The sequence below is a fragment of the Apus apus genome, chromosome Z (genome assembly GCF_020740795.1).
Source record: "Apus apus isolate bApuApu2 chromosome Z, bApuApu2.pri.cur, whole genome shotgun sequence".
Lineage (NCBI taxonomy): Eukaryota > Metazoa > Chordata > Aves > Apodiformes > Apodidae > Apus > Apus apus.
Window position 1 is genome coordinate 16,988,713 of NC_067312.1, and position 12,244 is coordinate 17,000,956.

General features: G+C 37.6%; 1 protein-coding gene across 1 annotated transcript in view; it reads left to right on the top strand.

Annotated features, from left to right (window-relative positions):
• Positions 1–6,353, top strand: part of PARP8 (poly(ADP-ribose) polymerase family member 8) — a 123,006-nt gene extending 116,653 nt beyond the window's left edge. Inside the window, exon 26 of the mRNA XM_051643034.1 lies at positions 523–6,353. Coding sequence (XP_051498994.1) covers positions 523–625 — 103 coding nt within the window. The 3' untranslated portion in view covers positions 626–6,353. The remainder of the gene's footprint in view (positions 1–522) is intronic.
• The last annotated feature ends 5,891 nt before the right edge of the window (positions 6,354–12,244 follow it).

The following is a 12,244-nucleotide window of genomic DNA, read 5'->3' on the forward strand; positions in this document are numbered from 1 at the left end:
TCCAAATAATTTTCAGAATAACTTCTTTTTTTAACTTTCTCTGTATTTACTTTTGTTAGAAAATGCATGGATAAACAAGCAACAAAGGTTTAGTAGATATTTTGTTATAGAATAAATTAGTGGAGAGTTAATGATTTTTCCTCTATATAACTACCTCATGTTACAGTAAGTCTACACATGTATCATAAAATATCATTTCTATTTGACTATATGTTTTAAAGCTGAGGAATTCATTAAAGTCTTCCTATCTGTGATGTGAGCATTTCCTCTCTCACTTGTGACTTGCCCCTTTGGGTCCTAGTGGCTTATTCAGCCTCAGGGTTTCAAGTGAAAATGGCAGCCTCACTACCCTTCACATCCTAGAGCTTAGGGTCTGCATGTAATGGTGAAGTGCAGCAGGGCATTTTAATAGAAACATGTTAACATAAGCACTCTTGATTATTGAATGGAACAGAGTTTTGGACGGTTTTTAGGCAGATTAATAAAACACTAATTTGATTTTATTTCTGTACTTTTTTTTAGTTATGAAGATGGTCAAGTGGGTGATACAAGTATAAATACACAGGAGCCAAGCATTCATAAAGAGATTCTTCGAGTCATTGGCAATCAAACTGCTACTGGTTAAAAGGACCAGTCTTATTTAATTGGTGTGATTTGGAAGCCTTCCTCAGTCTCAAAGCTGGATTTTGAACTGAAGAAGACACAAAAAACAAATTTATTATTATGATTATTCTAAGCAAATTAACCCTTTGAATACTTAATGTTTTCTTACTTAGTATTTCTTATCTCATCAAAATACCTGAGATGGTATGAATTAGCAACTGAAGGGGTGCACAGTCTATTAATATACTACATCTAATAATACTTAAACAGGCATTTGGGTTGCTCACAATAAACAGACTTTAAAAAGGAGTTTTGTCCTGATATTTTTATATTAAACTTCAGTTCGAGGTTTTAGTACTGCATACTGGTATTTTAAATTTAGAATGAATGAAATGCAAATGAGAGAGAAGATTTTATAGCAGAGTACCTGTATTATACAGGATACTCTGTAATAAGAAAAATACTCTCATATTAAAACACAATAAAAGGTTGTCTGAAACATGTCAAATTAAAAGAGATTCATTACTTGCAGTTATCTTTGTTTCATTTTCTTTTACACAAATGCAGCTAGGACTTAGAATCAAAGGCTGAAACAACAATATTAATGAGTGAAACAAAGCAAAAAGTAAGGAATGTGAAAGTATACATTTAGTTTTATCTTCACTAGAAACACTGTCTTATCCATTAGATGGCTCTGTCGCGTTTTTTAATTACTCAAGCCTAGCAGACATCTGGAAATCCTGAAGCTGTTAACTTCCTTTTTGAAAATTGGTTTTTTATATACCAGTTTTTTAGGTCAGCAAGGATTGTTAATGTTTTCATCTTAGCTTCAGTGGAACTGTTCTGTGATTAAATTTAACCACATATTTAAAAGTAGATGCTGAATTAAGGCTTTTACATGATTGAGTTGATTGTTGGTACAGCAAAAAATGCAAACAAATGCAAAAATTTACTGATTTTCTCTTGGTGAAATATCTTCATTAATTTATTCCCAAGGGAAAACAAACCAATTCAAATCTCTGTCCTTCACATAAACAACTCTTATTTTCCAAGGGACCATGATGGCAACACAGGTAGGGTCCAGTCTCCAGGGCATGAAGCATAGTGTGCGCCCTGATGAGTCCCCTTGGCAGCCCTCAAAGTAGCTATCTTGAAGCATCAGGATATAGGAAGCACTTCAACTTACCTATCTATTACCAACTATTACAAGCCACCTCAAGAAGCAAAAATAGACTGAGTCCTCTACTACATTATATTCATAATAAAGATACTGAAGTATCTTTACAATAGTGGTTCAACAGAGCACAGACATGTTTGCTTCTTTTAAGCAGAACTACATTAGATATGCTGTAATGGATGATTCGTTCTTTCTATTTAAAGCTACACTGCCTTCTTACTTGCTGCAACTGAAGTGCCCTACAAGTGAAATAGTGAGCCTAGGAGCACATACTTGGAGATGTGTTTTAGCTTTCCAGATTTATCTGCTGCTGCTCAGAAAAACTTCAGTTTTTCTAAGTTCACAACCAGATTTGTAAAGCCAATGCTGTTTGCAAATCTCTGTTTTGCTATTAAATTTCTCTTGGCTTTCGACCCAACTTGGTGGACCCCTAGTTTGAGAATTGAGCTTTTGTGCTGGGACACAGGTTAACTTCTTGACACAAAAGGGATTCCTGAAATTTGTCTATGTAAGAAGTGGCTTAGGTTGTGTAACTGCACAAAATCAGCATAATTTAGAAGTGGAGCTGAAACTCTGGAATTACCATCTCTCAATAATTTGTCCTGCTACATGTGTCTGAATAACTATGTTTTGCATAACAAAAAGAAACTAGGAAGCAAATCCATAAAGATAGCCTACACTGACATGCTGAGCAAATAGTCCACCACTCTGGGAGGCCTCCTTAAGAAAACTAGGAGAAAAGGAAGGTGACCACAAGTGAACTGAAGAATCCAGTAAGCAGTCAATTTCCTGCCCCTCAAGCTGCAGCAGGGGTACAAGTGAACACCTTGAAGGAAGAAACCTAGAATGTAGATATGGCAGTGAGTCAGACTTGGTTTGCATGGTGGGGTCATGATACTGGCTATGCATGGTACCATCCTAAGGTGAGCCACTGGAAAGGGGAGGGAAAGTACATCTCTGTCAAATTTTAAGACTGCTCAGCGGTTTGTTTAAAATGGATGATTAGGAGAAAGGGGCAGTGTGGAGGGAAGCAGGGTTCTGAGGTATATGGGAGCCTGTTTGTTGTAAGGCGCCCACTTCGTGGAGTACTAAGGCTTACATATGGGAGAGAAGGAGAGTGGCCAAGAGTAAAAGGCAGAATGCGACAAGCACAGGCATTACAAAACAGTGGGTGAGGGCAAAACTTTTCAGCAAGAAAGGTAGTTCTGAGGGGACGAGTGGTTTGGTAGGAAAGAAAAAAGAAATGAGGAGCCACTGAATTAGTCTCAGGTGGTATTAGCAGATCTGAACATGGCAAGAAAAGGGACTGGAAGAGTGCAGCTGCAGTGTGGGGAAACAGCCCACGGAGGTAGAGGGCAGCACCATGACCAGGGACAGACGGGCCACCTGAGAAGGTGTCAGCTCTAGGGAACAGTGCAAGGACACCAGCTTCATGTCACACACAAACAGCAATTGAATTAAAACAAAATTAACTTGCTATGCAGCAACTCAGTCACATTTTTCTTAAGCCAATATATTAACAAAAAACCTTCTAAGCTATTATATTATCTGCAGGTGACATGAGATCATTTAACAAAGTAGTAGCTCTCATCATGTTTAAAAGATGAGGGGAAAGATGGTGGTTCTTTGGGTGTCTGTTACTTAAAAATAAATAACCCTTATGTAGCAAACTTAAAAGCTGAAACTGACTTTATCACTAAGAATTGGAATTTAAAAGCCTGAGGGTGAGATTTTCTTTGAAGGGTTTTTCCCCCATGATTTTATCAAAGGGTAGAATTTGCATACTGCCAAATTCTTCCTAATACCTACATTCACGTGACTTCCAGGGGATGAAAAATAAGAAGTCAGGGCCATCTGAGCAAGAACCCTGTGTTATTCTCAAAGCCCTTGCATTTCCCTTCTTCACATCAGGCACACAAATTGGTGATAGACAGTCTTTATAACTCCTGCTGTAAAGATGTAGGTTTTTCATATATACCTTTTAATCAAAGAAAATAGAGCCCCAGACTCTACTATCTCTATTGGTACTATCTCTCTTGGTAGGAATCTCGATGAAGCCATGGCTATCTAACTGTGACAAGGCCCAGCACAGAGCAACCAAAGGAATTCTTGAGAAAGAAGTTTCAAACTTTGTCCTACATCCCACAACAAAGTACAAGCCCTCAAAAGGGGAAGGTTTGACAGAGAAATTATGGTAATACCTTAATCTTGCACCCTAATTATGAGTTGCTATATTTATACTTAAAACATGGAGAAATTAATTTTTAAAAAAGATGCTTTTAAACATTTCTTGAGATTCAGGCAGATATTTAGCATTCAAGGGGTTAAGCACTTTGAGTTATCTTCTGTGATTTGAATCAGCATAGCTCTGTTTTCTTCAGCAGTGCTATAGTTTTAATAACCTCAGTCTTTGGCTCTTTATTACTTATCGTTAAGTGGCCAGTTTGTGTAACATTCTGCTTAATATTTTACAGGAATTAGTCAATAACACCAGAACTGTTTATGCTTGTATTTTTCCTCTAAAGCCCTTGAAAAACTGTTACTGATGCTGTATAATTTTAATATTATAGCTATTGGTATTAAAAATGCATCTCATGAATAATGCTAAGATTATACTTTTGTTAATATAAGTATAAAATCACTCCAAATGAAGACTTTGTGCTTAGATCAATTATACTTTGCTTATAAAAAACTTCTGTGGAAGCAATTAGCATATTTCCAACATGGATGAGTATGAAATGCAAAAAAAGACAGACAACTGAATGAAGAGATTTATGATTAAAAAAAACCACAACTAAAAACCAAACAAACAAAACCCACAAAAAATATTTTTAAAAACACACAAAGAAAAAACCTGAACAAATACAAAATCATGATCTAGCTACTTAAGCTTTATATTAATTTAGATGGTTTTCTTCTTGGCTGTAGAAGATCTAAGTCAGATACAAAGAATTCTGACCATGACTGAGAGAGACGTTACGCTATGTAATCTTAGCATTTTCACAACAAATCGGTTTGGGGCCTGATCTCCCATTGTGCTGAGCACCTGTCAAGGTGCTGAGGGTCACACCCTTGAACAAATGTGGTTGATTTTTGTACTATTCACTTGCTCTCATGGTAAGGTTTTCTGAAACCACTGAGGCAAAGGGCTGTTGCAATGGGGTCAGCATGCAAATGCCCACGCACGGCCTGGCCTGTAAGCCCAGCTGGGAGTTAGCAGGACTCAGCTTCTCCTTGGCTGCATGATGGTGGGACAGAAGCCATGGTGGCAAGGTGGAAAAAGGCTGGGAGGGCTCCAGCAGATGGACTCCAGCCTTGCCATGCATGGCCCCTTTGCTGTCTGCCGGGGCTGCGGGCATTCTTCTGGCAGCACCGCAGCAGTCCGGCTGGTGCTGGCCACGCAGCCACTTGTCTCTTGGAGCGTGCAGGGGCCTGCGGCGCTTCGTTTGCCAAACCAAGGCATTAATCTGGTGTCCCACACAATGTCTTCATTACAAATGCTACCTCAAGGTGAAAGACTAGCCTGTTCGCTAAACTGAGCAAGGTCTGTTGTTTGGAGAGCTTTTAAGATAGGTGTAGCACTGAAAGTTGTTCAGAAGGGATCTTGAGTCTAGTCAGCCAGAGCTGTGATAATACTTAAATTTATTCCTTAAATCACTCAGTAGTGGAGGGACACCTGTGCTTCAGAAGGGGATATATTAATACTAGAACTTTTATTCAAAGCACAGCAGTGTTCTTCATGGACGATATAGTATAAAATGCCCAAGAATGTTGCCAGTAGTTTGAGTTTCCGGATTTGGTTTTGGAAATGCCAGATCTGAAAGCGCTGACCTCCTCTGTCCTTCCCGGGTGGCAGTTTCCTAACCCTGCTCACCGACTGGAGCAGCCGCCACTGGCAAGAGCAGGTGGGATAAAACACCTTGAGCTGCTGTTTTGTATTTTGTTTGCGTGCTCCTGCCAAGTTTCAGTCCACTGCAGAATGGCTACGATGTAAATTACTACCCATTACACTTTGAGTTGGGATTTTGTATACATACTAGGTATAAGACTTCTATAAGGAAAAAAAAATAAAAAAAATAAAGTAGTTTTTAGATTAACATATCTAGTGTGTGAAAAACCTGTGGAAGAATAGATTACATTAAACATTTACCAGCAAGTCAGTAAAATAATCCTTATACAGACATTCAATATAATTTAATGTTCTAAAAATAATTTTATAATTTACCCAGTATGTATTGTATCTTTGAATTTTAAGAAGCAGCCACTCCTTTATGTAAACATAAAATATGCCTATGTTTCTTTTAACTCTACAGCCTTTTTTTCTCTGAATAAATTTATAAATTCTGTGCACAAAATAGTACTGCAGCCTGCTCTTTAGCCTATGGTGCCTTAGAGTTACTACAAATATTTAACAAAATGTACATAATGTAAATACTGCCAGAAGATCACTAAGGCCAAATATTTTCTCTATTCACTTTTTACTGCACTTGCTTTCTATTGCTATTTAAGCCTCTTTTATCCAGCTTTGTAACAGTTACAACATTGTAGCCAATGTAAATGTTTACTTTCAATAAATCAGAATTTGTTCAACAAGTATTGTGGATTTGGGCACTATTTTGAGAACTCTGTTCAAAGTTAAAATAGTCATCTAAGAATTAAACTGCATCTGGAGCAGTTTCTTTACTTTTGCTAATCTCAACAACATCTAAAGGTTATGCCATGCTTCTGCACGTATTACTGGAGTAAAATTTTTCTGCAGTGATCTTTTTAAAAACACTTAGATGAACAGTAAAACCAGCTTTCCTTGCTGTGCTTATCTGAATGGGTTACATAAGTGGTTTAGAATACAGATACTGGAATTAAAGCAGTATTTTGCATGTATGGTATAATAAAAAACGCATAAGGATGTCTCAACATGCATTTTATAATTAATTTTAAAGAAGTAGTTCTATGTTTTTATGTAGAACTGTTTTTGTCATGAAAACAGCAAATATACGACAAACTGTGTCGTGCTTTACTGTGGGTATGTTTAAAGTATAAATGCACACATCTGCAGCTCATAAAAGATGCAGTCGTTTGTGGGGCTGGTTATTAATTCAGTGAGTGTACTATTTTTTTTCACTGCCCATGAGCTCATGTTATTGATATGAATGGTTATTAACTTGTATCTTTCAAAAGGTTTAACTTATTTTAAATTTATTATTTTGTTATTGCAGATTTTGGGTTGGAAAAGTAAAAGTAGGTGTTATTATTTTGAATGCTGTTAGGTGTTTTCCAGAAACATAACTGTGAGAGAGGAAAAAATACATTGTTCCTGCTCTAAATGACTGATAATTTACCACTGATTATAGTGTACTGTCTGGAACTCAAATGCTATCATGGGAGAGATATACCCTATTTTGGGGACTTAAAAGCTGGACAATACAGTGACTTCGAAACTCACAGAACAAGAGCTGAATCAGTGGCAAAATCTTAGGCTTCACTAAAATGAATACCCACTGACAGGTGGAGAGACAAGATTTATACCAGCTTTGACTTAACTGCTACTCCATTTACAAGTCACTGCATCACAGGCTCTCTCAATATGCATCAATAGTCAGTTTTCCAGTGAGGTTTATATCATATTGTATTCACCTGTTGAACAGTTCAATGTGGGACCCAAGAGGTTAATAATCCAAACATCAATTAACAGCAATACAAATTTACTGCAGTGGACCAGAGCTGCTTTGAAATGGACACACTGCCTTTTTGACTGGAGGAAGAGCAGAAAATCTTCTAAGAAAATGGAGCCATTGGAAAAAGTACGTACTGTCTTCATTAAACTCTGCACGCTTGACCAACTTCTTTTTTGTGAATTGCTGTGCAGTGCAGATTGCAGCAAATAATTTTGCATAGGTCACACAGTCTAGGCCGCCTCCAAGAGGGATTCGTCCACCAGAAATACTGGGAGGCTGCTTAAATAGAGCTGCATGAAATTGATGAAGTCTATAGTATCTGGGGGCCACAACTTCACTATGCCCCAGCTCTCAGCACAGTGCAAGCTCTTTAGTCACTAAAGATAAGACATCTTAAGGAGTAACATAACAAAGGCTTACTTTAGGGCTCAGTGCCTTGCAAAAGACTAGTGATTTCATCTGAAAACAGTATATAAGAGGAAGAACAAGAAAAGCCAACAACAACAACAAAACACAACAAAACACAAAACAATAGCAACAGCAAAAAGTAGATTTTAAATTGGAAATTTTTATTAGCCCATGTAAGAGATCCCTATGGATGATTTTCTTAAATGTAGCAAACATTTTCTGTTCACGTTTGAGAGAGGGAAGTGTAATTCAACACACGGAAATTGAAACCTCTGAACAGGGCATAACACCCTTTTAGTAGCACCACTGAATGTAGCGAGTCCCAGTGCAAGGCATCAGCTTTTGGATTTCAGCCAGTTCCAAAAAACTGGCATTTTGCAAAATGCTGAAGCAGTGGGAATAACACTTGCAGCAGGAACAGTGATTGCTGCAGAAGCAAGAGCAGCACAAGTCTCCAGAGATCATGTCTGGAAAAAAATACAGGAACTCCTGGCTTAAAGTTTGCTCAACAAAAGCCAGAGCTTATCATCAGCAACAGAATTCTAATTTGTAACTTTTAAAGAGAAAGCTTTCCATTCTTGTGGAGAAATGAGGAAAAAAAAAGTTTTCTTCAGCATGCTGTCCTGTATCGGTATAGCTCAGCCTAATAGAATGCCTAGGGCAACATCCCACTGTACTTGCATGCAGCAGACTTACAACAGTAGCAACTTTCCGACGGAACTTGGGCAGAATGAAGAATAGCTCAGTTAACTGTTCCTTGGAGCCTGTCTCATATTTTATTTACATATTCTGATGGATTCTGTACAGATAAAACAATCTGGAAAGAGAATAGGTGGCTGATACTTTCCTTGCTGGTTTTCAACTCTGATCAGATTGTTCTTTCCATGTAAGCTGTGGAACAAACAATTTTGCTGACTGTTTAAAAATATAAAATCTTGCTCCCTCCACCTCTCCTAGACAAATAGCTTGGGCTTTGGGGCTATTTCCACTCACAATCATCTACCAAGGTTAATTCAGTATAGAGAAGTTTGAGCATAAGAGGAGATAGAGCCTAAGATAATTTAAATATATATGTATTGATTTAACTATATAAATATATATTTAAATGTCAAAATATTTACATCTGTACATAGGAATGTACATTGAAACAGTTCTATTGACTTAAAACTAAGGATCATTATATCACCATTTACAACATTCTTTTGACAAATTGTTTTTAACTACCCTAATGTGGTAGCATTTGGTAAATCTGACTTGCTGTCAGATTTTTGGCAATTACTTGTTTTGCTACCGGCTTTCAAATTCTTGCCCACGGGAAATTTCAAGGAGCCAGTCATGCCTCCTTTGTTCTTGTTACCATGTAGCTGGCATGTTCCTCTTCGTGCAATATTCCATCTGTGTGAAATTATATTATTCCACTGTTTGGCACTTTATTATCTTCTGCAAGCTTAGATTTCATACTTGCCATGCTAATCAGTAGGATATAAATGTCAAAACCCCAAGTCTGTTCTGTGGCTTCTGAGCTGCTCCTCATGTTTTTATAACAGGGTTTTTTTCTGCTTAAAAAACATCTTGATTTATGGCTACTACTGTGAAGGAAACACCAAGGTCTCCTTTGCTACCTTATCTTTTAGTATCAACTTTTCAGATTCTTTCAGCTACTGTTTGCTTTGGGCCTTTGCATCTTTTTTCAGCCACATCTCTTGAGAGTACCAGTGTTTGGTCCATTTTATGCCACTGTTACAAAGGTCTTTGGTTGGCTGCTAAACAACTTGCTAAGCCTGAGCTGGGCAATTTTTTAAAGTCTCTGATAGTCTCTTCCACTACCGAGAAGTTCCATAAAAAAGAGAGAGAACATGTTGGGGAGATGACCATTCTGATGTTTGTTAAGTTGTTCTATGATTTCATGTTCTTTAAAGCTATTTCAGTCCTCTTCCCTGTCACTCACTCTTTGCTTACACAGCTAGTCTTTAGAAAAGCATAAAGTATTAGCACTAAAATACAATACTGAGGATCTTTCTGTTAAAATGGAAAAATGTGCAGCCATGAATAATAAAAAAAAATTGAAATTACAGTCCTGCAACTTGAAAAGCATGTGTATAAACTATTAAATTATACATGTGGACAAGAATGTGTGGCTGAAAGCATATGCCAAGAGGGATACTGTTAAAAGCTGAGGAGTTTTATATACACAATTTCCTCTCATAATTTCTTTACATCTAATCAGAATTGGCAGTGTAATATGAAAATAATCCCTACTTGTAGTTCTGTCTGTGTCTTTAAATAGGGTTCCAGTTGGATTGTTGGTGTTTCCTTCCCAGATTCTTCTTTTCCAGTGTTATTATTAGGAAAGCTTACTGGGATCTCAGTTACTTTAAGGAATGTTATTGATGTCCTAGATTAATGTGCTTTAAAAAAATTCCACACACTGGTTTGAAATGGGCTTTTTCATCAATAAGCTACTATGTGCATTTGTTTCCTTTCCACAGAAATTTTGTACATTTGTAAAACCCAAATGCATCCAATCAAACTTTCTCTTAGAGGACTGAAAGATTTGTTGGCATGTATGAAATTTGTTACGATTTTTTTTTTTCTTGTTTCTTTTCTAAGTGGAGTTTCCATGGATTGGGCAGCAAAAGCTTTGATGTAGTGCAACAATTCATGAATTGGTGCAAATAAGGACTGATTTTTGTTTGGGCTTTTAGGGTAACATTGACCCATTAGATAAAGCTAAAAATTATGGACATTGTATTATCTAGCATGCGCTAATGATTCATTGCCCATGCTGACTGAAAATTCTGTAGAATTTTAGGTGGGGTAAAACTGTGCAAGGATTTGCTTTAGCAGTTTTACTAGCCATATGGTTGTGTTTCATGCCCAGCAATGTTCTTGAGCCTGTTCAATTTGCTTGTACAGGCACAACCATCCATGTCAAACTCTGAAGGTTTGTTTGTCTAAACCTAGATCCTTGCTCTGTAGCAAATCTTGGTGGAAGATTACATTTCTTAAGGCACTGCAGTGCTTACTTTTCACTTTGTGCAGTCTCCTGTGGGGAACGCAAATGCAAAATGGATGAAGGATGCTATTATTTTGATTTGTAACATTATTCCTGCATCCTGAGTGAGTACAAGTGATTCCACAGCATTTAAGTCAATTATGATTCAGGCCTGTATATAGACGTCAGTATCAACAACAATTAGCTTTGTTTTCTTTAATTATACATACATACACACTCATGCATATATCCTTTTTAATTTTGAGTGGCAAGTTGGTGTTTGAATAATGGAAAGTAGGAAGCATTTTTTTTTATATACAGCAGGTTTATCTAAATTGCAAAAGTGACTGAGCAAGTAGAGCTCAGTCATGAATGGTTATTTATTCTAGTGCACTGCTGAATCCTGAGGGTGGTTTTATAAAAAACAATGTGTGCCAATGTCTGCTGGAAGGTTAAGCTGCTGTTGTGAGAGCAGATTCAAAACCAAGCTTCTTGAGGTGCAAGGCTTGTGTTTTAACATATTCCATCTCACCAGCCCCCAAACAAGGATTTGATTAAATACTTATGCTTGCTTGCCTTTATTTCCTCCCCCCCCCCCCCCCCCCCCAGGAACTTTCTCTGGGCAAATAACTGCATCCAAAAACTTTTCTAACTGTAAAAGCCATTGCCAGATTGCCAGTTAATCACAGCTGTGTCAGTTTAAAGATGTGATTTCCACAACTTAGTCCTTTAGATTTATGGTGCTCTCTATGATTTTTATTTTTCCTCCACATTATGAATGCCTCATTTCTCTTGAGGGCCATAAGAACTTGAAAGGTATAGTAGCAATATGCAACACAGACTTCCTTGCACCCTCTTGCTGGTCTACGTAAAACCTGAACTGAGATCTTCATTTCCTGCAATGATTAATCAACATAACGTGATCACTCAATGAAAATCATGCTATAGTAGTTAGGTATTTTGAAAGGGTATGTTGGTGGATATTTTTGTTTCACTAAGCCATTTCAGCTGTAAATGAAAAGTATTATTTGCTGATCTGAGCTCATCTCTGTATCTTTTTTTTTTTATTTCTTTAGGTCAGGATGTTAGGCCAACCACATAAGGGCAACTTAACAGAGGAAGGAATTTTACTTACACGATTGTTCCTGCCATGTCAATACTGGACTAGACTGCTGGTATAAGAAACCTTGGGCAAGAACTGCTTTTCCAAGCTGGATTTTGGTAGACAGGATTGGCTTCCTGCAGGGTGCACCAGAGAGTGTGCCTGTCCATTCCTGCATATTCCCTTCTGAACCAAGGGCCATCTTCAGTCACACCTGAGCCACAGGGTCTTTCACCTTCACCTATTTGCCCAGCTGCATTTGCTCTTGCCTCCTGGAGGTTCAA